The 22,273-nt window shown below is 52.9% G+C and overlaps 5 protein-coding genes across 5 annotated transcripts; 3 read left to right on the forward strand and 2 right to left on the reverse strand.

Moving 5' to 3' along the window:
- Nucleotides 1–1,004: 1,004 nt before the first annotated feature.
- Nucleotides 1,005–4,100, reverse strand: K489DRAFT_386832 (DNA repair protein rad10; the record flags this gene model as incomplete). Its single annotated transcript, XM_033606264.1, has 3 exons — nt 1,005–1,118; nt 1,642–2,373; nt 4,074–4,100. 3 exons carry the CDS (start codon nt 4,098–4,100, stop codon nt 1,005–1,007), a joined length of 873 nt encoding a protein of 290 aa, XP_033463558.1.
- Nucleotides 3,974–5,635, forward strand: K489DRAFT_332538 (Rox3-domain-containing protein). Its single transcript, XM_033602162.1, has 2 exons — nt 3,974–4,460; nt 4,543–5,635. The coding sequence occupies exons 1-2, from the start codon at nt 4,088–4,090 to the stop codon at nt 5,238–5,240; spliced, it is 1,071 nt and encodes a 356-aa protein (XP_033463559.1). The 5' UTR covers nt 3,974–4,087; the 3' UTR covers nt 5,241–5,635.
- Nucleotides 5,636–5,948: 313 nt separating this feature from the next.
- K489DRAFT_118351 (uncharacterized protein) lies at nt 5,949–7,080 on the forward strand. The gene has a single exon (XM_033598951.1). The coding sequence runs from the start codon at nt 6,303–6,305 to the stop codon at nt 6,867–6,869; it is 567 nt and encodes a 188-aa protein (XP_033463560.1). The 5' UTR covers nt 5,949–6,302; the 3' UTR covers nt 6,870–7,080.
- Nucleotides 6,845–10,717, reverse strand: K489DRAFT_376945 (uncharacterized protein). Its single transcript, XM_033604038.1, has 2 exons — nt 10,110–10,717; nt 6,845–10,006 (listed from the first exon to the last, which is right to left on the reverse strand). The coding sequence occupies exons 1-2, from the start codon at nt 10,272–10,274 to the stop codon at nt 7,292–7,294; spliced, it is 2,880 nt and encodes a 959-aa protein (XP_033463561.1). The 5' UTR covers nt 10,275–10,717; the 3' UTR covers nt 6,845–7,291.
- A 6,751-nt stretch (nt 10,718–17,468) lies between these two features.
- K489DRAFT_313093 (uncharacterized protein) lies at nt 17,469–19,094 on the forward strand (the record flags this gene model as incomplete). Its single annotated transcript, XM_033600911.1, has 2 exons — nt 17,469–18,958; nt 19,037–19,094. Coding segments are annotated over 2 exons (1,548 nt in total), but the record flags the coding sequence as incomplete, so codon positions are not given.
- Nucleotides 19,095–22,273: the final 3,179 nt, after the last annotated feature.

Here is a 22,273-nt window from a genome sequence, read left to right on the forward strand (position 1 = left end):
CTACAATGATCAACTCGCTCACCAGAATACTCTGGCCTTTAGGAACGAAGAAGCTCAAATGTACAGGCGAGCAGCCTTCGTGTGCGCGTTGCGTGCGCGAAGGGCTCTGTTGTGTCTACTCGCTGCAAAAAACCATGGGTAGACCCAAGAAAAGACTACGCGCCAGTGAAGACGACGGCGCTGTGAAAGAGGTCCTTGATGCTGAAATTTCTCCATCGATTGGATACGTCAACAAGCAGACGATCGAAATGCCCCCTTCACAGCTACCAGGATTTGAGGCTCAATCCTGGCTCTCGCCAACAGCCTGGCCTGATTTTGATTGGGAGGAGCTCGCGTTGAAAGACCACACAGTACAGTCGCTCATACATCAGAACGGCTCGAATAGCTCAGCCATGTCTGCGCCTAAGGGATCGCCTTCTGCGTCATCACTTTCTGTTCCCGCCGCGCACCAGCATGCACACGATCACGCGACAGGACCGACATCGTACGCCACAACATTAAATAAAGGCTCGCATCTGCCAGCGTTTCACGCTCCTGTCGCAACGCCACGCCTGACTGAATGCGCCTGCCTTAGCAGCCTATACTTAGCCCTCCACACTCTGCAGTCCGCATGTTGTGAACCCCACCTGGGCAGCTTCCCTCATGCTTTACAGCCTTTGCGGGATGCCATGCAGACAGCTTCAAATGTCATTCCGTGCGAGGTTTGTCCCAAGCGTTTCCTCTCCGCGATTCAGAATGTGCATCTCATGGGCGCATTACTGCTCAGTATTGCTGAGCGCTTCATGAAGCTACTTTCACACCTTTCAGAGGAAGCGCAACGTGCCTCTGCTGCGGGTGAAGTGAAATCGTTTCGCTTGCTGGATCTCTCGCATTCGGGCGCGGAAGTGTGCAACTCGTCGGGCGCGGCTTTCAACATCACATTGAGTCCAGACGAATGGCGCGTTTTGTGCAAAAAGGTCGTCAGAGTGGAAGTCCTCGGGAAATCCGTAGACGGCGTTGACGGCTCAGATATCTCGCTTGTCAGCCTGTGCCGAAGTCTGAGACAGCGACAGGATCGCTGGCATCAAATGAAATGTCCGGACGACTTCCCGCAGGACCCGAGGCCTCAACCCACAGAGCTGACAACACTTACTACCGTGGGGCATCCCCACAAGGACCATGTGCATACAGAAGGCGAGCACTTTTGTGTCAAGATGGTATCACATGCAGAGAAACTCATCGGGTCTTTCGACTGGTCATGAAATTTTGGTGGGGGGCATTGCTCCCAGAGTGCCGCGGGCGAAAGTAGGATGAACGTCCTTCACACGATTGAAGTCCGCGCTGTTTGTATAGCTTTCAGTCAGCCTTGCGCAGCTTACCAAGTGCAGCCATGACCCCTTCACTCAGTGCGTCATCGGCAGGCTTTCGTTTGTTCGATGTTTCAAGCCGCGCAAGCTGCGCAGACTTCGCGGGAGTTTCAGTAGGCTTTGCTTGAGGGATATTCATTTCCGCGGCTATGTCTTCATCATCGGACCAGGTCTCGTCGCTGAAAGGACCGACTTTCGCGTGCGGGCGCTGAGAGATATCGGAAGGTCTCGCCTGATCGACACCTGTCACGTCTCCATCTGCATTCGCTGACTCGCGCGTGTCGGCCCGCGTCACATCGCGGGAGAGGGTTGGCTGTCTTGAGATGGGTTGCGTCGACACGAGATTGAGCCTCTCAAGATCGATTCCACGCTTGCCTGCACGGACTACGCGGAATGGCTCTTGGACGCTCTGGCACCATTGCTGAACCTTCTTCTCTCCCCAACCAGCAATGGTGGCGACATCTTCATGGCGAGCATTGACAGCAGTGCGGATCGTTCCAAATTGGGATACTAAAGAGACGGCATCTGTCTTGTTTATGGCCCTGGGGGTGGTCACGAAATCGACCATGCGATCAGCATAGAGGTCGGATTGATGTTGACGGATGGACGCCGAGGATGCGTTCTCGCTGCTCTTGAATAGCTCGAGGTAGCGAGCTCCTTCCGCTGCTGACCAGCACAATATGACAGTGACATTATTGATGACCGATGTCTTGCTAAGTTCTTTGAGACTGGCCTCGTGGTTGTCGATGTCGACCAGTGTCAAAATGATGCGGAGGTTATACTTGCCCTGCAGACCCTTGATTCTGCCGTAGATGTACTCGGGATGTAGGCGGTGATATTTGAGACTAAGGAACAGTGCACATGCCGTTTGACCAATCTGATAATCAGCAAGGATATCGCCGTATTCCCAGGGCATATTCTTGATGTTGGTCAAGATCGGATTTCCTTTTTGTCTAGTGGAGACAACGATCGATGAAGGACCTGTCCGACGTGGCAATGCCTGCGGCTTGGGTTGCACGACTCCAGACTTTGGAGCAGTAGATGCATCGCTGTCGGCTGGGCGATCCAAACCAGCATGATTGATAGGACGGGACTGGAGCGGCGCACCTGAGGGATTGCTGGCGAACCTGTTTGTTGAGGAATTGCCACTAGACATCCTTGCTATAGTCCAAGAAGTCCGAGTCGAAAGTTATCAGTAAAAGGTTGGCATGCCACGCGATGAGGAAGGAATGCAAGACGTGTCACTCCAATGTTCCACCGACAGCGTACTCGTGGCAGAACGCATAGAGAAACAACCAAGATGCGGTAGAAGTGAGGTGCATGCCTAGCGCAGTAATGGTGCAGATAGGCCGATGGGCTATTGCTGTTGGTCGATGCGAATGATGAATGTACTCTATACACCCACCTATATCAGGCTCTGTAGGTACCAGTGTTCATGAGATGGCGTGGGCATGATGTAACGTCCAGGCGGAAGTGACAATTATCGTTCTAGCAAGACTCCACTGCGGCTGTGGCCGTCACATACGCCCGCCAGGTGATATCGATGTGTAAGCTGTGGTGTGATCCCCGGACGATAACCTGTCTCCTACGGTGATGAGGCAACACATGAGGTCCACCCACGAATTACTACACAATAATCTGATCAGTCGCGCCACTTTTTGTCCTACAGCCCTGGAGGGAAGGGAAAGCCGCCCGATGGTCAGAGACCACCGTCGTCGGTCGTCGTCGGTCGCGCCGGGGCTGGGCTGAATGATGGATGCTGCAAACCTACTTAGTGGGGTGGTAGGCACTGTATGGACTGTATGGACTACTTGTGGGCACAGTGCGTTTTCTTTGAAGGTGAAGCGCGCGTGTGTGTGTGTGTGTGAGTGTGTGTGAGTGTGTGCGGGCGCGCGCATGCATCTTCTCGTGCTCCTGTCCTGGCCCTGCAATAAAGCCTACCACTGCCTACCTACTAGGTACCTGCCTACCTCACTAGTAGGTAGGTATTAGGTATACTGCACTGGACTTCCTGCTTGTGTCACTCTTCCCGGCTTTCCGTCTCCACTTCTGCGACGGAGCGCCCGCGGCTTTTGCCTGGAAATTCCTGTACATCTACATTCCTCCGGCCGGTACATTCTATTACGTCTCCATCAACACCCGCTGGGCTTTGGGACGTGTTCAACGGCGTCACGTGACAAGCCCTCTCGCGACCGGCCAACCTCGCTCGTTTCCACCAAGGCTCAGACAGACCATCACCATCATCATCACAACCACCACGATCACCACCGCCACGATCAATCATTCGGTGTGACCACGCACACACCTCCCCATCGACGTCACCGCCGCCCTACGGTGCAGTACATCAATCAATATCGCAGGCCAACACTGAGACGAGCTCCTGGACATACATCAACGCGGGTGGTGAGCCTGCACTCCACCAGCTCTGCCACCATTTGGGCGGAGTGAGGCTCGGCCTCTCGTGCGACGCTTGCGACAACCTCCTATCAATCGGCTCACTCACCATTCAGCTCAGGGTGGACTTACGACGCACTCTTCCCAGGCAGAGATTTACTCGGGGAAGCATTAGCGACCTAACTCTCACCGTCAAAGTCACGAACCGGTGACTTTTTCTCTCAATGTCCATGGACGCAGAGCGGTCACCAAAACGACAGCGCTTCAATTCATATTCCCCGGCCTCGCCTGCTCCTCCTGAAACGACCACTTTCGCGAATCCCCAGACTCCGCCTCCGTCTGTGCGGATGTCTCCGTCATGGCAGTCACAAAACAGCGCTTCACACAAAAGGACTTATGACCAAAGCATTGCCGATGATGCTAGTATCCCAACCCCGCCTAGCACTGCTGGACTGTTAGGCCAAGCTGGATTTCGGGGCATTGCTGGCGACGGAGGAGAGGATCCGGAGTCACAGAATTCGGCAACAGGACCGGCGCGAGAGAATAGGGCTGATCATAGAGCTGTCAAGGCGATGGAGTCGGAGGATACGGTCATGTCAGATGCACCTTCAGTCGACGCGGAGAACAGACGAACAGATCACGAGAGGCATCAGGCCCAAGGAGAGTCGTCAAAAGCGCCCGTTAGCCATGCTAAAGCGCTTTACAAAATTTCCGCAACTCGTACGTATTCCTGCTCGAAACAAGCCATGCTGACGTGCTTTTTTCATCATCGTTCGCATGACTAAACTTGTTCGTATTCTAGCAATCCTCCGTTCGCAGCCACACGCCACTCAAAACGTCATATCACTTTACAATTTGCAGGACATCCAAGCATCTGTGGCCCGCAAGGATCCCATCACCGGAGCCAAGATCAACCGCCTCAGAAAATCCTATGAGGGTAAACTTAAGCTTCTTGGGTTAGAGGGCCGCAACAAGGCTCAGGCGAACCAGCGAGAGCTCGAGGGCCTTGCCGAAGAGGCATGGGATGACCCGCAACCAGATGGCCGAACCTATTTCGACATGTGCTTTGAAGGAATCGAAATTGGCAACGAGGCCGCCGAAACGAATTTACTGGCATCTCTCTCATCCGCCTTTTCCTTCAACGTGGGTCGCCTGCCTGGTAAAGACCACGACGAATGGAAGAACCTTCTCGGCCTGGACGATGCAAGTGCAGCCACAAGTGGCAAAGCAACGCCTGCGCATAACGGCGTGAGACCTACGGCGGCGGCAGCAGCGATCATCAAGACCGCACCTAACACTGCTGTGCGCAATTCCGCTCCGGCATCCCCAGCTAACCTCGCCGGCCGACCGGATCGGACCAATAAGCGCCGTCGGTACGATGACAGTAGTTTCGAGGGTTATGAAGAAGATGGCTATAGCACTGGCGGTGTGGACGACACTGGACGGCGAGTCTCAGGGAGTCAGAAGCGCCAGAAACGAAAGGTGAGTGTATCACGTTAGCGTTCAGCGCATACTTCGGGATAGGCTCGAGGTGGATTTCCGCGTATACCGATGGGTGGAAATTTTCCCACCTGAACATGGCATGGTTGTTTGGATCTTTGCGTATTCGACGACTCGTTGCGCACATCCGGTATCTTCGTCACGACCTGACAACGGTGATATGAGTCTTCTCGGCCGCCATCACAGCACGTACAGCCATATTGTCCATCGGCCACTGCCTCCGTTCTTCATCACGAACTCTTTCGAATCGAAGTCTAATTTCTCTTCTTCCACAGGACTTCCCTTCTGCAGGCAATTCTCCTGCATTCGGTAACGGCAATAGTGGCGGTATGGTTGGCGTCAGGACTTCATGATCACACTGCATTTCGACAGCACCGACACTACCTTTCTTGACTTCACTCGATCACATTGCGCTCCCGGCTTACACTGCCACAATTCCGGTGTGCAACTCAGGCGTCTCGTGGAAGTCTCCACGCCTCGCTGATGATCGACGATTGCGTCACTGGAACTCTGGCGTGCCCTATACCTCACAACTATAACTTCCCGAGCCTGGATCACCCGGCCGCATTGCCACACCAGTCGATCCTCCTTGGTCACCCGCGCAACCACCTGCAGATGCCATCTATTATATTGGCGCCAATCATCCCTATGGCAGGTCATGAAGCTTCTCAAGACCCACGAACCATCATGAGCTCGGCGCCATCAACAAGGGTTTCTTGCCACAGTCAGCAATACCGTTACAGACCTCATGCGTCTTGGACTTCAACCCGCGCACAACGAATGGATTCTCTGCCCGGAGCATGAGGACCATATACCCGCCCCCGATCGCGTACATACATTTTGACCTCGCCTTTTTCGAACTTGTTTTTGTTACTTGCTCCTTTATTCCCATGTGCACGCGCACATCCCCAGTCTTAGCGATCGCCACGTTTTTCCCTCCTGGCTTCGCCGGGTTAAATCGCAATCGGGATTTCTTGTTTCTGTCCGAGTTTTGGTGGTTTGGATCGTTTTCTGCTTGTCATACGCGGAGCACGTTGTTTGGTTATCTCCCGGTTAGGAGGAATGTCACGATGCGAAGAAAAAAAAGAGGAGGTGGGCTGCGGCGCAAATTCCCAAGGACGACGGTGCACATCTGATGATGCCGGCACGGCGATGAGAAGGGCGCTGCTTTGGGTCTTGATTTTGGCTGGAACCCGAGAAAGCGGGTTTAGTAATTTTGTGTTCTATCGGGCGGTTTTGGGGGTTTCGGTGCAGCACGTGTGCGTTATTTTTTTCCTTCCGAGTGCGGCTTTGGTGGTTGTGCTCGATGTTCTTCGTGTTATTGATATACCCGTGACAAGCACATCATCCTACGATCGATTTGCTTCTGCTCGCTACGATGAGAGACCTTCAACGGCCGTTACAGAGCCTCCATCTTGCGCCCTCTTCATCACTAGGCGTCCACAAAACAGTCTTCGTTGGGATTTGTGCAATAGACCTAGCGAGATGTTCTCGCCGAGCCCTTGTTTGCAACGTGCGAGAAGGCACCGAAGCTCATGGAGGTTAGGGCTCGGTCCAAGGTTCACAATCGGAAACAGTAGTGGAACCCAATTCCCTTGTTCTACATTGTCCGGCAAAGTATCATTGTAGAGAGCATGATCGCTCTGATGCATTACGCACGCGCCTGACTAATATCAAGTGTCTGGTCCACCGCTGTCTGAGGAAAAACTCTTCGTCATTGAAAAAGACCGCCAAACCGGGATATCATATCGAGGAAAAGTAAATATCAGAAAAAGAAACGAGCAACGAAAAGAGCCACATTCGTCAATACCGTCACAGGTTTGGTGCACCACCCCCAAAAGAGAGCTCGAGGTGTGTAAGAGACTGAAGGAGGCCCGAGCTGTGGGCGACGCCGAGGCTACAACACGGAGATCGTACCTTCAGAACGATCTGTGGCTAAAGACTGCCAATAGACGCATTGGCACATTCTCTGTGCAAGAAGCAACAAGCCTTATGCAGCCTACGCGCGTTCGCGTCCCGATGTATCATCAACAGAACCACACGGCTGCGTCCTACGCAGTCATTTGGGAAGGTGATGCATTTTGCTGCGGAGCTGAGGACATGCTGCCTAGCGTTGCGGAAATCATATGCTGGATGTCCTCCATGCCATCCGTTTCCAGCGATTGCATGAGCTCTTCCTGTTGACTCAGTGTCAGGCCGTTTGTGTAGTAGGACGGGTCATCGTAAGGCGACATGTAGAATGGATTTGCTGCGGGGGCGGTCGCGGTGTTGTGAGTGTAAAAATTGCTTGCGCCTGGGGCAGAAGTCGTGGCAATATGCATGAGGTTCGCCCAGTCTTGTGGAATGAAAGATTGCTGTTGTTGATGCTGAGCGTGCTGTTGCTGTTGTTGGAGAGCGCTGAGGTGATTGGGCTGAGTCAGTGACTCCCTTAACTCGTTCGAGAAAGGGTAGAGAACGTTGACCGGGTCGAATGCGGCAGGCCAGCTCCCGAGACCACCCTGATAAGACAAGTTTGGCTGGGACAACCAACTCGAGTCGGCGTGACCAGACAAAGCGGAAGTGTCAAAGGACAGGGGTCCTGTTGACTGGTTGATTGACGAGTGGTAACCTTGACTCAACGCCTCCGTCGGAGGATTTGGTGCCTGGTAAGGTTGCTGCTGCGGTTGCAAAGGATGAAGCTGGAAATTCTGCAATGGCGGCAACGATCCTGCTCTGGAATCATAGTGTAAATATGGTGAGTCACTGCTGTTGCTAGGATCGTAGCTATTGCTGCTCGAAGGTGTTAGCACACTCGAAAGCGATGCCGGCGTGTGATATGAAGGCGGTGTGGCGACAGTCTGTTGTGCTTCACTCGCTTGGCTGGCGTAAGGCAAAGGTGGAGGCATCTCGACGCTGCGCCGAGCCGCTTGATGCATATATCCAAATGGCGGTGGCAGCTTCTGTTGCTGCTGCTGCTGCCCAGGTTGGTGCTCGGGTGTCGCCAGATTTATGACACTGCCTGTCGATCCTGGACTGGTCATTTGCGCCGAGCTATGGGTCTTGCTTGAACCTTCGCGAATCATAGCACTTGGTGAAGCAGTCGACTCGGACGGTGTCGTTGCCGACACTGGCACGTCGCCGTCCTTTTCGTAGATCTTCAACACCGCATTAATGAGATTGTAGTAGAGCTGTACAGCCGAGGCGACACCAGGCCAGCGAAGGGAGGCTAGACCAATTGCAGCCATGGCAACTTCGAGATGTCTCTGTACATCCTCCTTCCGGTGTTTGCGCCTGACTTCGACGTAGCTAAGCGACCATAACATTGTGTTGATCGCCATGAACAGCGACTGAGTGAAGACCCATGTTAGGTCTACGTTCTTCTTGTCGATTTGCTCGCGGTGCATATAGATGTTGTACTCGCAAGCATCGTAGCATTTGAATGCAGCCTGCAGAGAAGGGCGCGGAACTTGAGGTGATGGCCGATACATGAAGACGACCATGGTGTTGTAGCGGCCTATAAACCACACTTTGTCCAATCCTTGGCCCTCATCCTGTGAAGGCGAGGCGTCCCGCCAGTCAGTGATCTTCTTGTCCATTTGAATAAACCACGGATCATTGTCATCTTTGGGCTCATCCTGTTTCTTCATATATAGCTTCCGGCGGATCTCAAGCTGGTGCATGCGCATCTTGAAAAAATGAATAGCGATCCATTTCTTGAGTGTCACTTGTGGCGCTGCCGGATCGATGCCATCTGGAGTAATGTATTTATCATCGCAGGTATGGAACCAACCCACGTCAATGTGATTCTGACTGGTCGCCATGATCGCCGGCCGACCCAAGGAGTGCGCCAGACCGTAGTCCATGGCGAGTATGCACCAGAAAACCCTACGGCGCATGTCGACTTCGAGAACGTCGATAGTCCCGTCTTTACGCGCGCGGACTACAGTTTTCTCCTCGTGCAGCCCCAATGCTTGGGTCAGGCGCACAGCGAGACCGACGACGTAATAGATGGCGGTCCGGGTCGGCGTCAAGAGGGAATACTCGGCCATGAGAGCAAAACATTGCAGCGTACGCAGATCCTTTGGACGAACCACGGCGTCGAGGTATTTGAGAGCAGCCAGATAGTAGCTGTCAGCCAAGCCCGCAAACTTCGCATCCGCTTTTTGCAAGCTGACGGCTATCACCATGCGGCAAATGAAGTGTTGATAATCTGTCGCTGCAGCGGCGTCCGCGTACACGGCATCGATATCTCTTTCGAGTGTTGGTTCATGCAGCGCAGGGTACATGGGCTGCACCTTGAGCTTGTATAATTGTACCAAACCATCTGTCACTCCTCGTTTTGGCAGGTCCTCCGCAGCGACATTGCTTATCAGAGGGAAGATTTTGGAGTAAGGCTTAGCTTGCTCTTGGGTATAGAGATCTTTGATTTGAGCAGCGCGATTCTCATCGACAATATCCTTGATACTGGACGAGTCTGTGAACTGTTTGGCCAGTTGCATGACCAGGCGGGTAATGGCGATGCCGCTCGAAGGCCCCAGGTACTTTGACTCTTTCGTATCACTGACGCGGACCGCCGCAGCACGCATCAGGGCGTCCGGATCGTCGACGGCATCTTCGTTTTCCACACGATCCAACTCTTCCTCCAGCTCGCGCACTCTGTGTTGCAGATGAACGACATAGTAGCGGTTCACGTTGTGCCCGCGATTCGAATCATAGTATTCGCAGGTAGAGCCGGTGCGCTCGCATGGGCCGCAGCGAGGCAGTCCGACGTCGCATTTCGTCTTGCGCTGCAGAAGATAAAGTCAGACTTGGATCGCAGAAGAAGTCCGCAAGTGATAACAATGATGATGATTCAGGCGTAGAAGGCTGATTAAGCCATTGACAACCTACCGTACGACAGCGTGTGCAAGCGGTCAACGTGTGAGCGACCTGCGATGAGCCTGCTGACCCGACCTCTACGCCTTCATTGCGCTGATGAATCCTGGTTCGTGGGTTTCTTCGTGAAGCCGCATTGTAACTCAGACTGGATGGACCTGGTGTGGCGATGGCCGACATCGCGAACGGATCGTCAACGGTTGTTGCTTTCACGTGGGGCAGCCAAAGTCTGTTGCCCTGAAGGGCGAATGCCCTTTTTCCCTCCTACTTCGGGTCGAACTTGGGAACAATTTATTCAGTCGCGACGTCGAGATCTCGAACAATGATGTATTTGATCAATTGCGCGTGACTCTTGCAATATATCGACTCATTCGGGAATGTCGAAGCTGGCGCACACGGGCACGGAGATTAGGCAGTGGCGTGAGTGCCGAGAAGCCTGGAGAACTGGAGCAGAACGGCGAGGCTTGCGAGGAATGGAGTTGATGAAGCGGCGATTGAATGTTCATGACCCGCCCGAAACGTAAGGGTGGGGAAAGCTTAGGCCGACCGCTGTGTGCAGGACGACGGAGTGCTCTGATTATGTGACACTTCAGGAACAACCTGAGACCGGGATCATATTGGATTGGGCAACGCGGTCTGAAGGAAGCACAAGCAAGTGCGGCCGGACCAGATGTCCGTGGGACAGCAGATTAGGTAGGTGGATTCATGACAGACATGGCAGACATGGCAGTACCCTCTACTCTCAGCCTTGGAGGGAGGGCACCTGGGCATGCAGCAACTACTATACGGCACGCGATGGTTTCTGCTTTTCAGAATCCATGGTTGACCAACGAAGGCGCATGTACTGTACAGCATGTATCTTTGTCCATGGACACAATCTAGCTTAGTAGTGAGGCGGGTACTCGCAGTGGACCGGTGACAGGGCAAGACGGAAGATCTGAAAATTATTACGCCAGTCGGCTACGATCCTGTCCCGAATGAGAACCTTGCGCTTTGGTTATGAAGAACACGGCCAGACGAGCCCACTTTGCATTACAAATTCGATGGGTCGGACACGGGGTGAGGTCCGCAAGAAAATGAGGCGCCGATGATGTAGCTGGCCGCTCTATTTTCATGGTGGGACCGCCCGTCTTCAGTAGCAGCACCAGTAACAAGCGTAGCCCGTAGACTTGCTCGGACTACTAACGGTCGGAGAGTTGGAGGCAATCATACAGCCTGCCTGGCTTGGGCGAAATGTATGACAGACAGCGTGTCATCATACCTCCGCAAGCAGAAATGCGCACGAGGCCTACCGGTTAGAGTCCCTATTGGATTCACAGGTATCAAGTACAGTCGAAATCTGCAGCGCACTGGGCGGAGTGGATGGCAATACGTTGGCTACGAAGAGTCAAGCGGATCATTTGACCTGCTTGCGCCGATGTTCCGATGAACCCTCCATCCGTTGGGATAGCGAGGGGGATGTGCAATCTCCCATCCCCTCCCCTCACATCCCACAGGCGGCACCTGGTCACGAATCGCATGAGAATGCGACATAGAGGCCTAGACGCACCTTGTGAACTTGTGACAGCAGAGACAATGATGGCAAGCACGAACGGATCTCGACACAAGGCATGCCGTTCCCACGTCGGGCTCTTCGGCCGACGAGTGATCCTTCGTCAGTGGAATTCTTGGCACTCGACCGTTTCGATAATGGCGCACCGAGGTCCTCTCTCATCCATTACCGCCTCACTCATCTGACTCTGACACATGTGTATGCCGAAGTCCCTGAAGATCTCAGTATCTACAGGAGGACGCACGCCTCGTGTGATGATACTTGGCATACAGACCAATCACACGCCGAGGAGCTTTAATTCAGAGTACCGAAACGCACATGAGTAGGATCCTCGTGGGCTCCTGCATACTGGATTTACGCCCATCATTTGCGAGCATTTGATCGCAACAATTGAGCGACGAAGATATCGGCTATTTTTTACAATCGGTTGTAGATGCAGTAGCGTATGTGCAGAATTGCCGCTTGCTTCGTATCAGTTATGGCGCACGCAGCTTCACAAGCTTCTGCTGTTCATCCGGTGGGAATAAGTCTGTCTGCCCATCTAGTAGGTGGGAGGCACAGCACTCAAGTTTAGAGGGAAGATGGCGGAGCTATTTTGTTCCGAAGCACAAGACGATTTACCTAAGTAGCTGGCTCTCCTATCGGTGCTTGCCCAGGTGGTTCGGGGTTTGAGAAGCATAACTAGGAGAAACGCAGGGCGCGAGCTTTCCCTGTAGCGGCAATCCGAGAACCACCTCGACCAACTTCATTTCTACGAACTCGGCGAATTTTCCATGATAATTTTGCAAGCTCTTGAGCGGACCCGTGAGCGCAGGAGGAAATTGCAAAGGTCCTTCGAGGCATTTTCAAGTGTGAGACTACTTGTTCTCCGTGAGGTGAACTAACGATGTGATTGGAAATCAGAAATGAGACCGTACGACGAGCCCTGGCTCGTCCCTGTTTCAAGGATGCATCTAGATGGCAGTCGAACTCTTCCATTTCAAATCTACGCCGCCCAGGATCTTCGCGAATGAGCTTAGTCGTAATCCATCGCCACATCCAGGTGGTCATGTGCCGGACCAGTATGGCAAATATTCGATTGGTCTTCCTGTCCGATATGCCTAGTTTTCACATCATGTCCAATTGGTTGTATCTCACTTGATTCAACCTTTTTCCGGCAGGTGGTCGCCCATCTCGCTTCCTTTTATTACAGCCCGTCGAGATCTAACCGACACGTGAACCACGTTGTCTTCTAGAGCCAGCCTAATGACAGCATCCGGCCCGTACCGCGGCGTAAAGATCTCCGGTGGTAATGCATGGGACTAGAAACCACACACCTTCGATTTGGTCAACCAGGTTAGGACGCTCGCTCTTCGAGTTGAATGGATCTACCTTGGCCACAACAACTTCGTGGCGATCGATGTGGTCAAAGCCTTACCTATATTACGCACATCAAAATCTCGAATGCAACATACCTCGAGAAATCAAGCGTCAGCAACTATCCCCGTTCTGCGGTATTGAAAATCGTAGTGTGCATTGTCGTGTCACAAACTGAGTCCTGCGGCATGCGGTCGCAGACCTCCAAGGGTCGTCGGGCTTTGAAGGCTATGAGGACCATTGTGTCATCGAGTCAGCAAAGCTGAACGCAAGTCAACATGGCTCAATATCAGCAAGCTATGGCACACATAGATCGATGGCGGATTTTGTCACTTGAATGCCCACGAAACCAGTATTTTGTGCTTGATGCACCTCTTCGCCCGCGCGACGCCCAGATGTGGAGTGGGCGAAAAGTCGAACCCCCGAAGATGACTTATCCGACGTCAGCTAATCGATGCATCGGTGACCGGCAGTCTGACAATCTCCCCTGTACAGTCCCAACGCATAATGTTGCTTGTTGGGTGTCTGTTCAAACTTGCATATTTGATTCGTGCAAACTATAAGGCTGCCCAGGTAGTCTTCCAAGAAAGTCGCAGGTCTCGGGTACACATACTGTACTTCCCGAATCTGCCGATTTCAGCTTCGGTTTCGTCCATCTCTATTTAGCCGTTCCCCAAGAGGAAAATGGTAGAGCGGATTGTGACGGACCAAGAGCGCCGTAGCGCGATACCCGCATGTTGGGGATCCCAAGCGAGTCCTCCGCCCTGAGGGCTGTCTGCCACGTCTGCCTATGCTAGCCTTTACATTGACGCTATAACATTGGACGCTGAAAACCTTTCAGCCTTGGAAGTCATCGATTATTTTCCGCCGAAAGAGCCACAAAGAGGCCCAGACCAGACAGCCGTGCATGTGATAATCGCGTCTCGTATAACGGGCGATATTTCCAAGTAACTGTACCTTCATACCGTATAGTAATGCACATCGAATATGGGACGAGCCCTATGGTTGGGCTTTTCAGAACTGGAGAGTATTGCAAATAGTGGCAGGCACGCGCAGGATGTCTTGGTGAGCATGTCGGCATGTCGCGCGCGTGTGTGGCATCTGAATTTAAGGACGCAAGCCACAGCTCTGACTCTGCCTGAGCAAGACGCAATGCACCTGCAATGGGGGAGCTTCAGGCCCATGATTTGGGCGGGGCTGGATGCGGGAGGATCAGCGAGGGGAGAAATGTTTCCAGGGTCGACGAATTGCGGAGATTCGACCGCCCTGTCCACGAAAATGCAGTCGACCAACACGAGTCACTTGTACAGTGTCATGCATGCCCAGGTGATCTCGGCGGTGTCCCAAAATCTAGGACCCACAGAACCTCACGGAGCATGCTCTCCCAGACTCTCGTGTTCTAGCAGTACATCTCTTCAAATGTTTGCTCCTGTGGGTTCAGCTTCTCATCACACAGCTTGCTGGGCGAGAGAAAAATCGTCATGAAAGAAAGACTTGGCGACCTTCGCTTGCGCGCCCGCATCGCTCCCACCTCCGACGCCTGAAACCTAGCTGCTTGGATCACCTCGTTTCGCTCGTTCTCGGCTGGCCTGAACTGGCTTTTCGCGCGACATCTTCGTGGTCAAGGAAGATATTCTTGTTCTAATCCTGCCTACCGACGATCAACAACACAAGCGAACAACCCAGTAAGATCCTCTATCTCCATCAGTCGCGTCTCAGAAACATGCAGCGGGGCACTGACAACTCACGACGGGACGTGGGTGCGACACGGGGCACAGGGAGCGGAATGGTACGTACTGAAGTCATGCAACAAAGACCCTCTTGGCTATGTTTACCGCTTCCTGAATCCTAGTATAGATTATTGATTGTGACAGATCGGTGGCGTGTCTGTCTTGCCACGGATGGAAGGGGTTTGCAGCGGGATGCATAGTCGCCAGAGGATTGAGACACCACACACACTACATTTGTTGGGCGTCGAGGGCGTGCTGGTTGGAAAGTGCAGTTGCGCGCGACTAGCACACCCGTGGACATTCGCCCACAACGTTTGTGGAAGTGCATCCCTACCTACCTATCTAGGTACCCGTGTCATTTGGGCGTTCGGTTGGCTCAACGATGGCCACATGGTTGAATGTGCAATGGCAGCCACTTGTGAGTTACCGGTCCCCCACTGGATAGTCTATTCCGTTCCCATCTCGAGGTGGTCGCTCGCCCCAGCAATTGAAATTGCTTAGAGGTGTGATCAAAGACGTGATTGCAATGCAATACCCAACGAGAGAATGCGGAGGTATGATCCGTATCACATCTAGGCATACGTGCGCGCTTACGTAGACGAAGTGACACCGGTCTCATTTTTAGTGCTCGGCTGTCCAGCTCCAGCACCGACGATCGAGTGTGCGATAAGCCCAGCGGCAAGGAAAGGAGTCCGGCTCGTATAACCATAGCTCGATTCATGATTATTATCATTCTTTCCAGACGCGCGCTCTTTTCCAAGATTTCACGTGTGTTTGGTGAAAGACGAGTATTCCCGGTCAACAACCCAGTCAGCGCCATTAACTCAATGTGGCACGATCATCGTGTGTGGTAAAGGCTGAGTGACGTATTTTACTATCATGATGCAGCATAGATGTGACGAACGTAGTCGCGGATGCCCTCGATTGATGTAGAGACCTCGAATTTCCTCCTAGTTACATTAGAAGTCGTCGCTGCTACCTCTTTTCATGCCGCGGTGTTATTATGGTCGATATTCAAGCCGCGTGAAAAGCAGCCCTGGAGGTCTGTCCATTGATACAGTACACTTGGGCAGACTGCATCCGGCATTGACCTGTTCCGAGCACAATCTTTTCCCTCTACCGCTGCCGTCGCCGTCGCCGTCGCCCGGCCGGGTCAAGCTTTCCCATTCTATCGTCAAATCTTTCCCTCTCGATTCCTCTTGCCAGCTGCTGCTCTTGCTGTCGTTTCTGCTGTTGCTGCTTACCGAAGCTACCTAGGCTCTCCCGGGCTGTCCACAGGTCTGTCTCATAACCGACTCTGTATTTGACCGTCTGTTGCTCACCCGCCGCTTTTCTACCATCCACAGACTCCACCGCACTCTTTGTCCTCCTCCAACCGCTACGAACTCCTCCACCACCTCCACAGCCTCTCGCACACTGGACGCCTCGTCAGCACTATAGCTACCTGCGTCAATCTGCAGTCCAGTAACGACATTGCTCTTAACAAATCCACGTCTCATACCCCCTCTAGAGTTTCACTCGCGACCGGTCTGCAGAGCGCCTTGTTGTGCCATCTCTCGGCTGGCTCGTCGGCATCGACAAAAGTCGGACCCACAGTGGAAATCGCAACAGAACAAATAATCAAATTCGAGCATCAAAGCAATTCGTACAGAGCCATCTCTCTCAGAAACGAAGAGTTGTCGTAAACATCTCATGGCTGATCTACTGCTTCGGAATCCAAATTGACCGCTTAGAGGGCAATCGACGACATTTTGCACAACCATACACAAACCCAGCTGCATACTTATTTTACATATCTGTCAGTACACACAAAGACATATATCAATGCAGTCGCAGCTGTCGACCGCGTCGATCATATCTCATTCATGCTGATCTGAGCGGCACCGACGCATAAGACAAGCCAAAAGGTAAGCCATTTGCTTGTATGTTTCTTAATTTCACTCTTCGTTTTACATGTGTGAACCACGGGCGTTTTTTTCCTCTTACTAGGCTATCACGATTCGCTGGATTGCACACGCCGCCATTCATTGTACCTTCATCAGGCGTGCACTCAAAGTTGTGGCGCCAGCCATGCTATGCTGTGCACTGCGCCGACATGAAGCGCGAAGTGTATGGCGTTCGCTGCCGGCCTGGCTCCTCGCCCACTCCGGCTCACCTGATCGCAACGCAGCACCTCACATTTTGACCTCTCACCTCATGTCCAAATAGCACACTTTGCAACACATCTATCCTTCTCTCTGCTCACTATGACTTTGTTGCGCCACGATACTTCCATTCATCTCAGTATATGAGCCATCGCGTTCTCGATGGGGACTTTCAACATGGCCGGAACTCCGCTCACCATGGACATAGACGATATCGAACAAACGGCGGCTCTAATGCCGCTCGAAACACCTCTCCTCAGGGTCTCGAGGTGAGCATTGAACCTGTTGCTTCTGTTCCAGCTTCCGCCAATGCTTGAAGCTGACTTGTTCTACCTTCACATTGAATAGGCCCGTAGCAGCATGCTCCCGATGCCGAAATGCGAAGATTAAGTGCGATGGCAAGTTACCTGCCTGCTCATCGTGTGAGAAGAATGGACGAGCAGCTGAATGTACCAGCACCAACGATCAGTTCGCTCGCGGCAAGGAGCGCAGTTACGTTGCTACTCTAGAGACGAAGGTGCAAAAGCTCACAGCCAGGCTGGCTGAGGCTCGCGCTCGCAAGCCCTCAGTGGTTTCCATCGCAGATGAAGACATGACTGCAGGTCCGCCCAGTCGACGTCCTTCTCAATTCGTAAGGGATGCGCCGGCGCCGCCAAATAGCAAGGCTGTCCGCCGAAAGGAGGCCGCGACCATGGATGATCTGGTCGCTGATTTTGGTTTCTTGTCCGTCCATGCTACTGCCAGGGATTTCTACGGATTCACCTCGACCATGTCATATTCGCGACTTATCATGTCTGCGTGTACTAAGGATCCTCTGCCTGAGGGTATGGTTCGGCATTTGCCGACACGACAGGCAGCGACGGCATTGATCCAACACTATCTTGCGAACGTACTGATTCTACTTCCGGTTCTTGATGAGGCCAACCTGTATGCGTCGCTGGACAATATATACGCTCACAACGGGCATCAGGCCGACATGCAAGACCATTTCATGGTCCGCATCGTCATGGCCATCGCCAGTGCCTCAATGTCCGAAAGAAGTGGTGATCCGCATTACATTGACGCCCTGGGCCATGTATGTGCCGCGATGAACTGCACTGAAGAGGTCATCCGGCCGGGCTCTGTGTCCAGCATTCAGGCTTTGGTGCTTCTGACAGAATACGCCATGTTAGATCCACACCATTTCGATTCATGGAGTTTGATCGGTGCGGCGTCACGCGCGATGGTCGATCTCGGCATTCACCAGGATCCACCTAAAGGTCTTCCGATGCCCAAAGGGAAGCTCGACCTACGCCGTCGCATCTTCTGGTGTGTATATGCCCTCGATCGGTCAACTTCACTGGTCCAAACCCGTGCCTTCTCCTTCTCCGACGACAGTGCCAAGGTCAAAGCACCATCGGCCACCAAAACGGCCTCGTCTGCTCCAAGCACTCCACAGGCACAGGATTCGCCAGGGCTTTGGCTCAATCGAACACGCGAAGCGGCAACAGAACTTATAAGTCTACGCAGGCTACAGTCCGTCTGGTACACGGATCTCTTTCAATCTGGGCGCGTAGCCTGGGAGGAGCCTTATCCCTACCTTTGGGACACATGTGATGCCATGAGGCAGTGGTTTGATGGTCTGTCAACTTCGCTGACTGAGAACACTCATTCCTTCTTCGAGCTCGAATTGCTCTACTCGTCCATCTACATCCTGTCACCCTCGCCGCGGGTGCCCGTCATCAGTTTTTACGCGCAGAAGCTGATTTTCGAATATTGCATTCGCTACGCTGACCTCATGCTGCGTTTAGTCAATTCGTCAAATTACACAACCCCGCTGACATTTTATGATGCCATGCGCGTTTACATGACGGGTCGACAGTTTTTGGACGTCTTGCAGCACAACATGGATGGTGTTCTCAATGGCGTTCCACCCCCACTCCCTGATGTCAAGCCGACCACCGCACCACCTCCACCGATGCCATCAGTGACTTTGCCACAAGGCGAGTCCGTTTTACGAAACAATATCTCGCGAAGCATCACCTGCATCAGACAGATAACCGAATGTCTTTTATGCTTCGGGGTCCGGTGGGGTTACATGAGGTCAGTACATCCATTCGACTACATTTTAATCCCCGCCCAGCTCGAGAGAAGCAATGCTAACTTCTTTTCGTACCACAGCTGGAACCAGCGTTATCGTGAAGAGACGTCGTCAATCCTTGAGGCTCTAAACAATCGTCTGCGTGATACTTTTGTCAGCGAGACATCTCCAACATCGGGCTATTCACCACAACAGTGGCATCACAACTCAGTTGGCTCTATTGGCGCTGTGTCCACCAATGGCAGCAATGCTGCCTATCCAATCAGCACCCAGGGCTCCTTGTCTCCCGCCTCTGCCTACACACTCAGCAGCAATACCCTTTCCAATACCAGCACCGTTGCTAGCACAAGCGCAGGTCTCAGTCCGAGCTATGTTGCTCTCCCACTTCTACCAGTTTTGCCACAGCAAGGCCAATACCCATCCTCATCACTATATCCCGTCCCGCATGCGAACACGCCTTCGCCACCACCACAACATCAAACTCAACTCTTGCAACATGGTCATCCCGCCCAGCAATTCGCCAATTGGACCGGTTACAACCCTCCTCCGTCAGCATCGTCAATGCCGAATGCATGGCGTCGTAGCTTTACGGAGGAGAGCACGGCGCCACCGTCCAGCAGTGGCATCAACAGTGTCGGAATATGAGCACCAGTGTCTTTTGTTATAATTGGGGAGTTCCCATACTGTACTGGATTACAAAATAAGAGCACTCCTGACTCCCGGGCACCAAAAATATGGCTCGGGGCAACGCCGCAGTCTCCTTCTGGCACCTCCCAGATTTGATGGTATCAACTGTAGCATTTACTGCGTCATTTCTGCACGCACACCACCAGTACGAGACGAGTCTCACAAAGGTGTACGATTCAGGACTCTAAGGAATGCTGAATCATCCCTCGTCAAACATCGCCGGCTTCAAAGAAGTCTGAGATCCATCACCAGAGCACCAAGTTCCGAGCTTCGAAGAGAGCTGAATTCTGAGCTAGCAAGATCAGTTCTGCCGCTCCGTTCACGTCTGGTTTCCGTCTGGTGAAGATCCACGGATAATGACGCTTGAGAGCATGACGCTCCCGCCATTGAGCTAGCGTCCGACGAGAATTCGATGAATGCATGTACATATATAACACATTTTTACGTATCGCACAACCCGGGCGTGCGCAGACCAGATCAGAACGGGAGAAGAGGGAATGTCGAGTGTGCAGGTGATGATCGGTGAGGATGCTATGCTTCATCACGATCGAAAACGATGTATGAGAAATAGTTTACGAAGACATCAATGATACACCCCCTCGTGTTTCCACCTTCCGTTCCTTGCGCCCCAGGTCGAACCATGCCAACCTCGATCTAAGCGTCGGAGAAAAGTTATGCTGAGGAGCAAATTATCACAAGGGTTCATCACCGCCACAACTTCGGCTCGGAAATGATATGAGAACAAAGAAAGCAAGTAATACACATTGACTATGAAGGGTTCTAGATGGCAAATGACAGATCTCCGACGACTACTGCGGGATCCAAGGGCTGTCCACCGGGCGCTTTTTGAACTCCACGTTCGAGTTGATGCCGGGCGAGCAACTTCGCTTTCATCTCCTTGCGCGCCAGCCTTCTCTTGCGTTGCCAGCCACGCGGGGGTGGGGGCCCGTTGGGCTTCTCGACGAGTGGGGCCACATAGCGGAAGAACGCCGGGAGATGTTGTTGGTCAGTCGAAGCCGTATCTGCTTGCGATACCGATTCTGGCTTTGCGGGCGTTGTCGTAGTTGTGAGATCGGGTTTTGCGAGGGTTGCTGATGTGATTTCGCGCGAGGGTGACGCGATACGTGGTTGTGCTTCTTCTTCTTCTTTTCCTTCTTGGATTGTCGGAGCCGCAATCATAGACTTCGAATTGACCTCGCGATTATCGGTGCTGGCGACTGGATAGAAGCGTAATGACGGGAGTGGATTGCGTGATGGGAAATAGCGTAGGCGATATCGTTGCTTTTGTTGGATAGTCGGCGCCGCGTCTGCTTGAGATGTAAGGGCTGGCTCTGCAAGCGTGGTCGGCCTCGTCGCCGCCGCGTCCGCTTGGGATGTATGTTCTGACTTCACTGAAGTTGTCTTCGTTGGCACTGTTGTTAAATTATCTCCAAGTGGAGAGAAGTTGGGGTTGGCTGGCACGACATGGTGGTTTTGTTGTTCTTGTTGGACAGTATGGGCCGCGCCTGCTTGTGATGTAGGCTCTCGCTCTGCGGGCGTTGTCGTTGTCGTAGTAGTCGTTGTCCTAGGCGGTGCAAGGTAGCCTATGACCGGGCCTGACGTGGAAGTGCTTTTAGCATTAATCAGATGTTCGTCAAGTTCGTTGGACTGAAAGGGGCTTTCGGCAGCGCTATTCCCGTCTTGTTGATCAGGAAGGTCAAGAGCTTGAGGATGCTGGTAGTCACCGCTCTCATCCTGGTCAAGGTCATCGTAGGCAGGACGCCGGTAGTCATTGCTCATGCTTCCAGTTGCGCGATGACCTCGCCTGTTGCGGGGGATTCCATCGAAATCTGCATTACGCAAGACATCATCCAGCGCCGAGGACAGATCTTTTAGCCCCTGTTGCCCAATGGCTTTACGCTGCTCCATGAACAGCCAATCCTTCTGTCCCTTGGGACTTTGCATCCACGCGCTTAGGCCTGCACTTGCTTTCACCCAGTCAGGTAAATTTACATTATTCCCCATCACCGTGCGCCATGTTCGACCAAGTTCTGCTCTCTGCTCGGGGGTGCCTGACTCTGGTTCGTTCAGGAAAGCGTTAATTTCCCTCAGCGCGGACAATACTGCCTGTCGCTCACCGTAGAGAGCAAGGAAATCATCAGGCCGACTGAGCATCCCAGCGCAGTTCTCTGCGGCCTTATTTATTATCATTTGTTCGTCAGCTGCTTTCTGGACCTTTCTTAAGAGCATCATCTGATTATTTGCCCGAGTGTTCATCATAGCCTTGAGTTTCGAAAATGCCAAGTTAAACTCCGTAGACTGTCGAGGAATATCCCGGATGCGAGCGTCAATTTCTGTCTTACGGCGCACAAATGTATCACGTTTTATAAGTAGATTGTGATCTTCTTGGGAACGCGCGGGTTTACTGATGGACGCACCTATCCTTTCAGAAGGCTCGTCGCGTGAATGGTCATGCACATTGTCATCAGACTCCCCTCGGCTCATTGTCCAAGTTTGCCTCCACAATCTCTCACAAGAGGTCTGTAGAGGAAGCGTGGGCCCGAGACCGAGAGTCACCGAGCCTCCCCTGACTGTGTCCGTCTTTGCCGTGTGTTTGTTGCGGTCGTGGGCGACCTCTAGTCCGTCCGGAT

The sequence above is a fragment of the Dissoconium aciculare genome, assembly GCF_010015565.1.
Source record: "Dissoconium aciculare CBS 342.82 unplaced genomic scaffold K489scaffold_2, whole genome shotgun sequence".
Taxonomy (NCBI): Eukaryota; Fungi; Ascomycota; class Dothideomycetes; order Mycosphaerellales; family Dissoconiaceae; genus Dissoconium; species Dissoconium aciculare.